Source organism: Pygocentrus nattereri, chromosome 24 (assembly GCF_015220715.1).
Source record: "Pygocentrus nattereri isolate fPygNat1 chromosome 24, fPygNat1.pri, whole genome shotgun sequence".
In the NCBI taxonomy this organism is placed as follows: domain Eukaryota; kingdom Metazoa; phylum Chordata; class Actinopteri; order Characiformes; family Serrasalmidae; genus Pygocentrus; species Pygocentrus nattereri.
The window spans coordinates 15,147,352-15,159,480 of NC_051234.1; the positions used below are offsets into that span (position 1 = coordinate 15,147,352).

Here is a 12,129-nt window from a genome sequence, read left to right on the forward strand (position 1 = left end):
CTGGCCCTTAAGTAAAGTGAGTTCCATTTTACAGTATATAATGTTTTTATGAATCCTTATTCAAGTGCCATAACGCTCTTATGTATGTTTTCTCTGGCCCTTAAGTAAAGTGAGTTCCATTTTACAGTTTATAATGTTTTTATAAATCCTTATTCAAGTGCCATGACGCTCTTATGTATGTTTTCTCTGGCCCTTAAGTAAAGTGAGTTCCACATCTTTACATATAATTTCTTAAATAAACTTTAGTCTCAACTTGTTTTATGTGAGTTTCATTTAACAATTTCTAATGTGCTGTTTGACATGCTACCTAATAAACAAATATTTGTAAATTAGTATGAAAATTGTTACTGTTAATATCAAATGGCAGCAGTAAATCAAAATGTGGAAACAAATTTACATTAAACACCTTTACTGAGAAAAAGAAAATGCCTTCAGTATACAAAGTTGTTTTTTTTTTTTCCAATATTTGTGATTAATAGGCAGGTTGTTCCATTACGTTATCACTCAAAAGTTAAATGCACGGACATATTTACTAGCTCGTACTACAAACTGACTGTAGTGAATATAAATGAAACTTGCATTGTAACAATCATGTTAACAATACCAAGATCCTCCAAAATTCGGTAACACTTTATTTGAAGGCTACCTACATAAGGGCTTTATGACGCATTCACACTGAATAATGTGTTTATGAAGCACTACTTGAACATTTATTAAGTGCTTATGTCGGTTCTCGCAACCTGACATAAGATGTTTTATGAAATAAATGACATTGTCCTGACATAATATGAATAAACCTTGAACATATTTACAGCACTAAACATTTAAAACACTATACATAATTGCATCAATCATCTTATCCATGCCATCGAGGGAAGAGGGGGTGGTTTCCAGGCACATTTCACCTGATATTAATACAGTCGTCTTAAGAATGCTGACATATACTTATGTATAGCATTTTAAATATGTTTAGTGCTGTAAATATGTTCAAGGTTTATTCATATTATGTCAGGACAATGTCATTTATTTCATAAAACATCTTCTGTCAGGTTGCGAGAACCGACATAAGCACTTAATAAAGGTTCAAGACATTTATTATTCAACACATTATTCAGTGTTAATGTGTCATAAAGCCCTTATGTAGGTAGCCTTCAAATAAAGTGTTACCCAAAATTCTAAGACATCCTATTTAAACACAGGCTTTAATTACTTAACATTTCCTACAAACAAAATTTTTTCAGTACAAAAGAAAACCTAAATGAAGTTTACATATTCAGATGCCTTTGTATCACAAATATTTTATCAACTTAACTTTTACGTGAGCTTATACACAATTGGTAGAAGGAGGTGTTTCTTTTTCATTTCTAGAATTTGCTGAGCCATGTCACTAGTAATTGCTTGCCTACAACGTTCAGCATATGCTGACATCTTCTCAACAGTGTCATTCCATTCTGGCAAAGCAGCAAAGGCATCTGGAAATGCTATGTAAAGCTCTGCAATTGGAGCAGTTCGCACAATCGTGTTTCTGTCGACATTTTGCTTTTCAAACGCCCTCTTCATCGAGCCACATCTTCTGTACGACTTCAGTGCCAGCTTATAGCGTTTTATGACCCCTTCAATCGTCTTCACTGCAAAAAAAAAAAAAAAAGGCATGAAAGGTCATAATCCTCAAATACTGTTCAATAATCATATGCATGAATATATAAAACTACAGTCTTGTATCTTTGGAAAACCTGACTAAGAATGCTGGCAAAATCAAACATGATTTTTTTTTTTTTTAATTACTTAAATAAATTGTGCTGTACAGTTAAAATGCCAACAGCAACATAAATACTGTATTTCTATGTAACCTGACCAGCATGAAAATGTCTAATTACTTCAGTGGTTGGTAATATCACTAAAGTTAAAATTTCCTATGTCCAAGACACAAAGCGAATCTTAATGATCAACACATTTTGCAGCTATGGCAACGTCTAGGCCTGCAACTATTGAAAATTGTTTTGAAAAATCCATCTTACAAAAGTAAGAAAAGCTCAAGACATGAACAATAACTGAACAATAATTGCTATTATTATTACCATCACTTACTGTTAGGTTGCTTATGTATGATTGCTGGAAAATATTTATTTATTATGCTCTTTATTTACAGTATTTTACAAAAGTTTTAATAGCCCTCCTCAAATCAGACTTGTTGATTATGTAAGTGTAAATAAATTAACACATCCACTCTAACAAACAACTTAAATATGGCATATATGTGGCAATTTCTAGCAATTTGCTAAATTTAACACATTCGAAAAAATTACATTTATATATATTTTAACTTTTGTAACATAACATATATAAAGTCTGCACACAGCACATTTTTTTGAAAAATTTCCAATCTGTCAGTGTCAGCAAATAACAATGATAGCAAATATTTTTTTTATTCCTTTGACCAGGGGTGTCCACACTGTCCCATATGGCTCTTTGCTCTTTAAATAAACTTTTTAATAAAAAAGTTTATTATGTAACACAGCAAAGTAATGAGAAAACATAACCGATAAACAATTATTGTTGTTGTGGGTAGCATATAGTGCTAATCCAAGTAAACCTGTCCAGTCCAGTAAATCTGAGCATGCTCTTGGTGTTCAACAGGCTCAGTAAAGACTGGTGCAGGAGACCCAGTCTGGTCTTAATTTCCTTTTTGCTCCAGCTAATTAACTAATTAATGTAGAGCAGCAGGAAACCTCTGTCCTGCCTCTGACTACAGCCAAGAAGTGTTTGCTTTGACAGAAAACAACCAAAAAGTGTTTTTTTTTTTGTTTTGTTTTTTTTTTACCTGTGAGCAGGTACTTTGCTAAGTTTAGACGTGCTACTTTTTGCAACAGGTTACTTGCTAGTGTTCAACAGTTTCCAATCAGAATACAAAAACACTCAGTACAGAAGCACATTGTAAAAGCCACTACAAATTTTCTGGCAAGGTGTTTAAAAATGTCTTCTAATGGTGCTGTACATTATTCTCAATTATGAAGACTTTGTATTACGCATATTTTTTTCAGAACTATGATTTTTTTTTTCCACAGTTTTCTACAATATTGCTCTTACATTACATTGCAGCATAAGACAATCATTAAAATGACCACTGTAGAAATAAGTCTAATAAATCACAGAACTGATAAAGACAAAGTAAACAGGAAAAATCAGTAATAAGGTGGAGTGAGAAAAGGAACCAGGAAGGGAGTGAGCAGAAGAGTGTGCTTATTCACTTACTACGGGTCCTGCTGTTGCCAAGTTGAAGACTCTCGTTATCACATCCACGAGAAGACTTTTTCTTCTTTTTCTTTTTTGGCACCTCCTCTGAAGAACTGGACGTGTATGATGATGTGCTCGATTCATCATCTGATGAAGTCTGAATGGTTTGCCTCTCTGGGTATACAATAATGAAATAAATAAGGGAGGAAGAAAACAAGAAAAATGCTGTTTTAAAGAATATGGATTAGGTTTAAGTCTGTTGTTATGTATGTATTATGTTATATGTATTAATTTACCCCATGTGTTACAATACATTGTTGCTGTTTTTTAATACATACTCAGCTGAGGAGCCGATGATTTTATCTGGCTGAGCAAAAATTCTTTGTCATCCTTCAGATCCGAATTCACTTGTTCCAGCATTTTGATCTTTTGTTCCATCAGTTCAACTTTGCCCCTCAACTTTTGAAGCTCCAAAGCAGCTGTGGGAGACATCCCTACCATGAAAAAGGTAACCGTTTCAAAAAATTACAAGACATATGAGACAAAAGAATAGACCTAATGGATCAAGTTTATCCATAAGCTAAGATAATATATTGCAGACACTGACTTTCCAGTCTGTCTTCAGACCTAATAAAAGATTCTGGGTCCTATTTAAAATGTATAGTATATAACTAAATGGAAACAAGCACATCATATTTAGGGCTATGTGGTACAAAAAGTTAGCGGAAGGCATTTTAAAAATGCATTTGCAATGCAAAAAAAAAAAAAAAACTCAAATTCAACACTAGTCATGGCACAATTAGAAAGAGAATGAATATAAGGTATCTTGAAAGTACCTCTCAGAAGGCAATATGATTTCTGTCTTCTGTGAAATCTGTTACGCTGAATTATCTCACATTACTAGCCTAATGCTTTCTTTCACCTGGAAGTTGTTTTCTTGTATGTGTGTAATCTTACTCTTAACGCCAATGTGAATATCCGGCTGTGAGGTTTTGATATAGGTAATCTGGGATAAATTGGTGGAATTTACATAGCTGGTCATTCTAATTCCTTACAAATTGCAATACCAGACCTCCTCTAGGAAAACAAATCCAGCTCAAATAGAGAGAAAGCTAGTCCTGAGCTCAGGTACTGCTAGAAACAAAAAGTCACTGTTGATAGGGCTTCATAAACAGAGTGTAAATACAATGTAACCCACTATGAAAAAATTATTTTGTATAATAACCTTTTTTCAGGGGGCTTGCCATCTGCAGCTTTCTCTTTTTAGGAAGTGAGGTGGATGCCTTGTCTGGGCTGGAGTCCAAAGCCAATGTCCTCTCATCTGTTTTATAGAAAAATAAAAAGAAGAGACAAGCATTAAGAGAAAAATTAAATGAAAAAGAAAAACAAGATAAAAGGAGAGAATTTATGCTTTCAAATATTATCTATGCTTGCATGTGAAATGTACAAACAATATACATAAAGATAGATAGAAAGAAAATTATAAACAGCTACTATCTACCAAGCTTGACAACCTAGACCTAGTTAAATGAAATGTAGGATATGTTTACTGTAGTTTGGAGTTTTTTCATTCACATACAGGCAATTTGTGGCTGAAAGAAACCTGTATTAATGAGATCAGTTCCCTTCCTTTCAACAAACGCACATTAAATCTACTTCTTGGGTGCTAACAGCTCCATCTTCAGAGAATTTTTACCCTGATTTTGGTTTTGACCTGGCTTTGTCCTTTTACCTGACTGTAATATGGATGTCTTAAATGATAAATGTATATGCAATAAATAAGTACAGATAACAAGCGTATAATAGTAAGAGACATATTATGCTTTTTTAAAAAAAAAGACCTATTATGCTTTTTGTGCTTGTAAATGGTCTCCAAAGTCACGAATTCTGTCAAATCGAAGTTTAGAGGGAGAAAATCTCTCCCACAGAAACCAATTTTCTCGGCTGCTCAAAATACCTTGTTGGTACTCCAGCCTTTTCTCTGTTACAAAGTGATGCCATCCCATAACACAATTCTTACTGCCTGCCTACCGGCAAGCTTAGCATGCTAATACAACATGGTAAAATGATTTAGTAACAGTGACGCATGTAAATCTATTCTAGTAGACCTCAAAAATAAAATCATGAACACGGAAAATGAGCATAAAAGGCCCCCTTTCACAGAACAATAATCTGTGGTTTATATCTTATTTTCAGTTTAATAAATTCAAACTTGTAAAGATCCCTGTTGCTTACTTTACACTGTTGCAAATAATTAAATAATAAAAGTTTCATTTTAGCTTAAAAGTAAGCAACCTACCTACTTTGTAACATTTATTTAATCTAAAATGAACTATGAGTAACCATAGTTTTAATCCCTTACACTAAAAATGTAAACTATTTATATATTAAGTACAAAAAGCTGTCAGTGAAACATCTTCATAAAATGGCATAATAGTTCATATTACCACTCTGTGAAACAACTATAACTGTAGATGTGTTGATTTTAACATTTACATAACATTTTTAACATTAACAAATACGAAAGATGAAGTATAGAAGATGTTTTGCTATGCAGACACCTTTCATGTGTATTACCAAACTCTACAACAAAAGTTGTAAGGTGATCGTAGTTTGCCTGTTTTACATGAGGATTTTTAATGCGATTCTATTTATACTTTATAATTCTAATTTTATTTAGAAAGCTTTTGTACTTCACTATATTGCATATTACATACACTTCATCTCCAAATTGCTGTACACACACTAAGATACAGAATGAAAGACCTTCATAAATTCATATTGTTCTGTACAAAATTGCTATTCAAAGAATTATAAATGAGAATCATGATTTTAGTTTTAAGTCAAAAATCATAAGTAAAATCTAATGAAAAATTGTGCAGCCCCATTTAAGTAGCCCACATAACCACATATAACCACAAACATGTTAGTTAGTTTACGGTCTAATTTATCTAGCTACTGACCTTTCTTGATGGATAACGACTGGGGTCGTGACAGCAGTTTCTTTTTGCCATGCTGTGGTCTGGAACATGAACTCTCGCCCGTGATTATTTCCACATCTGTTTTTGAGAAATAAAGTTACTTTACTTTATTTAGCCTTAAACCAGCCAGCTGGCCAAATACGTTGAGTAACTGTTACACACCGTGCTTTTGTGGTGGAAGAGATGTTCCTGGTTCCCCCTTTGGCTCCTTTTCAACTTGTTCTTTTGACTTAGCGCGTGTAGTTATACGATTCTGTTTCTCATAATCACACATGAAAGAAAATAAGATCACAAAAACATTTTGTTTTTGTTTTGGCGATCCCACAGCCCAAACACACTCAGGCTCATGTCACCACTTGCTAGCTAACATTTTGGTAGCCACACCTAGCAAGCTGGCTACCACTGTGTTAAGCAAGGCTATCTAGGAACTCAAATTCACAAGACACTGCACATTGGGACCTACCCTAAGAATACGACTACGCTGTATCTATAGTAAGAAACCATTATATGCGACCCTAAATTATTACTTACCATGATTTTCCTTTGCTGCAGACTAAGCGGTAAAAACATGAAACGGGAAATAATCGCATGCAACTAACATTACCGCACAATACAAAACTACCGCGACACACGTGGTACGAACTTCATTTCCCAGCATTCCGTTATGCTTAGACATCTAGAGCGCGTCCTTCTGCCTAGTATGGCTCGTTTACGTGAAGATATTCTTAAACTTGTACATCAACGGGACACACTTAACAACAGGAGAAGAACTGTGAGGTGGATGCAGCGCCGGGGACACTGAAACGATCAATGCGGTGCTGCATTTGCACACGTCGTATGCGACTGAGAGAAAGCGCGCGCAGTGATGGTCTTACCTGGTAAGTGGCCCGACTGCACTTTGTTAGATTTCATACACCATAACATTGCCTAGACTCATTTTGGCTCACAACACAGTGAAAATAATAAACTGATTGAACTTTTAATGTTTGCCTTAAGGGTTTGCGGAACAAACCACAAAGCAAAGAAAACATCAGTACGTTATGGATCTGTGATGTACAAATCTCACAAATCCCTGGCGAGATGGCTGATGTTCATATACAGGTAGCTAGTTACACTTATTTCTCAGCGCTTCTCTAGAGCTCGATGAAATTATCGTTAGCGTTACTCATGACTTGTTATTTATGCACGGGCTGGCTTTTAGAGGATGTCATTGGCCCATATACTTGTTTTTACAGTGTAGTAGGAAAGGAGAAAGCAATAACTGTTGACTGTCATTGCCGCCTATCCAAAGTAACATTAACATTAGGTTACTTTATTTACCAAAAGCCAGTGGCATTTGCTTTAGTCACAAACACAGTGAACTTTAGCTACCTTTCTGATTACCATAGTCACCCCTGATTGAACTTTACCTCCGTATTTCGATATCTTGATATCAATTCAAGGTTCGACCTCTGCCTGAAAATTAAAGTTTAAAAAGAAACAAAAATACCAAAAAATGCTTGCTGGCTTGCGTTTGTTTACATTTTTATGATTACAGTTACATATATACAAGATCCTGAGCAGATAGAAATGGAGTTATTATAGTTTAAGTTTATTTAGTATTATTTATTTAATATTTAGTTTATATAATATTATAGCTTAATTAATATTTTCCAAGTTTGACTTTGGCTAATGATCATCCAGTCACATAAGTTCAGAATTACTGAGATAAAGTTTTATTGTAACAGTCCATTGTCCAGCCCCTTTAGCTAAAGTTTGAATAATATTAACTTGCCACTGTAATTATTAAATGGGGCATTTATTTAATCCACAGTTTTTCCTGAACTGTAGACATTTATATGTTATGTGTATAAACTTGTGGGTTATTTGAACTAATGTTTTACCCTCTTACATCTAATGTAGATTTTCTCAAGGTCTGCAGCTAAGACAACTTGACATGCTTGAAGACGGGATTGCTGGCAGTTCAAGAACGCTGACCAAAATGGCACATACAGTAAGAAAGGTCTGTTTATGACTGCTTCATTATATATAGTTCCCTATCAAATAAATAGGTCAATCAAATTTGACAGGTATTGTTTGTGTGTTTTACAAACAACTCATTGGTGATTTAGGTGAATCGGGTTGTGACCCAGCCAGAAGTTGAGTTATATGTGGTCCATCACTCCCTGAATTAAAGCTGGGAGGCAGGGACAGATACAGTATTTAGCCTATACAGTGAAAAGAAACAGGTACTACTTAAACATGTCAAGTGGATAATAAATAAAATACATTACACAAGCACATTTTTTTTTTTTTAGGTTTATTTGTTTTGTGTTAATGCAACATATTTTAGTCATTTGCAACCAATGGACTCACCTAAATCAAGTAAATACAAAGCATAATTATTAAATTGTATTTTTTACATTTTGCAAGGGCTTAGAAATGGGAAATGGAAGTATATTCTAGCTACAATATTTATACAATATGTGGTTTTGTAATGTACTTCTCTATGATTAGCAGGTGTGCATGAAAGCTGTTTCCCGTCTTAAAAGCAAAGGCATGAAGGTTGGAGGTCGACATCACTTCGTTGTTCTAGATGAAAGTAAATTCTCTCACAAAAGGAAGGTAATGTATTATTTTACTAGATGTGTGATTAAGGTAATAGAGTTTTTTCACATCAAATGCTGTTTGATTAGTGTTTTGTGATCTGGAAGAAAAAGGATTCACAATTAAAATCAGTGTTCGTAAGGTTCCTGCAGAACTTATGATGGTAATGTAAAATAAATACACCAATCCAAGTCCAATACTGACTTCTTTTTTTATTTAAATTAAAATTGAAAAATGTGCTTAAGCTTGGGTTATGAAAAATATTGCAGGTTTTCTGTAATCATTTTTATTTTATGAAATACGTTCATGCGTGTTAGTACATGATGTTAAACATCTAGCAGGATGGTAACCCTATGCTATAAACAATAAGCTTACCTAAGGGCCTTTATACACCAAATGCAATTTCAGACAATGAAAATGTGCTCTTTTTAAACGTTTTCCATCGAAAGTCAATCTCTAACCAATCACAGTCATCTCTGCTGTTGGCATGGTGACACACCAGAGGATGAATTGTTTTTCAGCAACTGGAACATTTAACAAGTGCCAAAATGATCAGAAACTCCAAATGCAGCTCAAACTGGGTTACGAACATCTTATATGTGGATGCATCATATGTATTTTGGCAAGAATGCAGCGAATTTTTTCAGCGAATGATAGTTTACATTTGTGTAAGATCCTATGAAATAAACTCCCAGAATCCCCAAAAATATTTACACTATTTCAAATTCTTCAGCAATAACACAAAATATGGTAAATTTAGTGAAAAATTTAAATCTTTGGGCATAAATAAAAATGCAGTATACTCTGACTAGCCACTTAATCATTAGGTATACCTACCTTGTCCTTGTTTTATCAGCTTCACTGAAGATCTATGTGCGCTTTGTAGTTCTACAGTTACAGACTGTAGTCCATCTGTTTCTCTGCCCCTTTACCCCCTTGCATCAGTGGTCAGGACCCCTACAGAGCAGATACTATTTGGGTGGTGGATCATTCTCAGCACTGCAGTGACATTAAAGTGGTGGTGGAGTGTTTGTGCATGTATGCTGCGCATATTTGATCAGACACAGCAGTGCTGCTGGAGTTTTTAAATACCAGTTAACAATGTCCTGTGTCCTGAAACTGAGCACCAGTGAAAGACTGAGGATGACCAACACAATCTATGTGGCTTCAGATAAATTATGATCAAAAGCTTTCCATCTCCAAGGTGGTCCAATAGGTTAGATGTGTCTAATGAAGTAGACAGTGAGTGGACACTCACAAACTGTATGATCCACTCGTACCAGCACAGCACAACACACACTAAAATACAACTACCACATCAGTGTTACTATAGTGCTGTGAATGATCCACCACCCAAATAATACTTGCTCTGTGGGGCTCCTGACTACTGAAGAAAAGGGTAACAAAGTATGCAGAGAAACAGATGGACTACAGTCTGTAAGTGTAGAACTACAGAGTGAAACAATATGGTCAGTTGATCTGATAAAGTGGACAGTGAAAATACTAGATAGGTGGACCTAATGAAGTGGCTTATAGACATATAGGAGGTGGAGTCAGTGAATCAGTAAGTTGGCAAACATTATAGTTATCAGTTCAATTGCATAATCTATGTCTACATGACTTGTATTTAATATTGAGGCTGTCTGGGTATCAAGCTGACCTATACCTCACCTGTGAGCTTATGTCAGTTGCAAATGTCAGTTTTATTTTGTGTACTCTTGCTGTTCTTTTTAGCTGTAAAAACATGTCTGGTATTGCTACAGGTATGCAGGAACACAGGCATTGATATTGCCGGGTCAGGAAAAATGCAGAGCCTGTGAACTATTGGCTTTGACCTTGGATTTTTTTCTTTTTTTTTTCATTTTCTTTTTAAAAACACCAGATCAGCAGTATTTTTACAAATTCACAAATATTTAACATTAATTAAAAATGTTTTATGCCTGAGCAGTAGCTAATAATTAATTACCAGTAATTTTTTGAATAATGTTTTTGTTAAGCACACACAAGCCCTGCAAGCTATATGTGCTTTAGCTGATTCAGTGAAACTGAATATTAAATAACATAAGTAACTCAACATCCTTTTAGAATATACTGCTTCACCTAATGGCTCTCTGCTCGCATAATGGACACAAGTGAATGTGTGTTGTTGATGTAAATTTACTAAATATTTTAATTTCAAAGCAGCACCTGACAATTAATTTGGTAGTGATGCATTACTTTGAAATTGTAAATGTAATAAATATACAATTAAAGTATTTCTATAAACATGGCCCACAATAACTTAAATTTGACTACCAGATACATTGAGGGCCCAATGGCCCAAAGTGAATTCCTTATTATCTGTCTGACCCTGTAGGAAAGTACTGTGTGTTTAAAATAGTTACTGCGGTTTCATTGCTATAGAAATATAGTAAGATAACAGTTAAATGTCTTACAGTCCATTGCTGTATATTTACATTTCTTTGCTTACAACTAAGCTATTAATAATTTACTGTAAATAGATTTTTTTACAGTGCACTACCTCTAAACAAACTTTTTCCTCCTCTAGTACAATCGAGGACGATTTGGCAACAGCTGGCGTCGCAAACGGCAGTGGGTCTTCGGTATGCTGGAGGTCGGGATAACTACTAGAAGACCAATCCTCAAACCTGTGAAGACACGCTCACGCCGTGTTCTTCTTCGTGTGATCAGACGCCATGTCAAACGAGGAAGTTACATAATGAGTGACGAATGGCGTGCGTATAGGGGTCAGCTCAGTCAGTATGGATATCAACATTTCTCTGTATGCCACAAAGACAATTTTGTTGATGCCAGGACAGGCAGCCACACTCAGCATATTGAACGTGCTTGGCAGACATACAAGGTGGACATATGGCGTCATAGGGGTAATCGCACATCCAGACTGCTTAAGTACCACCTTAGGTTGATTGAATGGCGGTACTGGCTTGGAAATAAACACCCTGAAGGTCTGTTGGGTAGACTGATCCATGATTTGTAAAAATTCCAATGATGGATGAAGGTTAGGATGATTTGTTCATTTGTATCACTATTTGGATACTAACACTCCTGTTTGTTTTCTCAGTAAAATCAGTTTTGCGACAGGTAACAATTGTAGAATGGACTACGGCTTCACTCAAAGTGATTGTTATTGCAGATTTAAAGATGGAATGATGTTAATTTAAATTTTTTCAGCATGAAATGTGTACATTACTAATTAATTGAATGTTATTGAAATGTAATTTCAGTCAAGTTACTATTCTAAGTGTCAGATGTATCTGGGGAAAGGAATTTGTAAATTGATACTAGTTTGGAAAATATATATATGTAG

The 12,129-nt window shown here is 34.9% G+C and overlaps 2 protein-coding genes across 2 annotated transcripts in view; one reads left to right on the plus strand and one right to left on the minus strand.

The window, feature by feature from the left end:
• Positions 1 to 1,314: 1,314 nt before the first annotated feature.
• On the minus strand, positions 1,315 to 6,204 carry LOC119262342 (coiled-coil domain-containing protein 106-like). Its single transcript, XM_037533793.1, has 5 exons — positions 6,198 to 6,204; positions 4,460 to 4,555; positions 3,573 to 3,713; positions 3,253 to 3,408; positions 1,315 to 1,628 (listed from the first exon to the last, which is right to left on the minus strand). The coding sequence occupies exons 2-5, from the start codon at positions 4,479 to 4,481 to the stop codon at positions 1,315 to 1,317; spliced, it is 633 nt and encodes a 210-aa protein (XP_037389690.1). The 5' UTR covers positions 4,482 to 4,555; positions 6,198 to 6,204.
• A 1,917-nt stretch (positions 6,205 to 8,121) lies between these two features.
• LOC108411421 (vitellogenin-like) overlaps positions 8,122 to 12,129 on the plus strand; it is a 45,911-nt gene continuing 41,903 nt past the window's right edge. The window contains 3 exon segments of the mRNA XM_037533794.1: positions 8,122 to 8,217; positions 8,715 to 8,819; positions 11,350 to 11,451. Of these exon segments, the coding sequence (XP_037389691.1) occupies positions 8,152 to 8,217; positions 8,715 to 8,819; positions 11,350 to 11,451 (273 nt within the window). The 5' untranslated portion in view covers positions 8,122 to 8,151.

Bases quoted from the DNA above. Each gene is read 5' to 3' on its own strand.
- LOC119262342 (XM_037533793.1), bottom strand. From the start codon at position 4,481: ATGGCAAGCCCCCTGAAAAAAG. The intron at 3,714-4,459 runs GTTATTATACAA...TGTCTCCCACAG, and splicing joins GGCAAGCCCCCTGAAAAAAG to CTGCTTTGGAGCTTCAAAAG. The intron at 1,629-3,252 runs GTAAGTGAATAA...TTTTTTTTGCAG, and splicing joins TGGCAACAGCAGGACCCGTA to TGAAGACGATTGAAGGGGTC.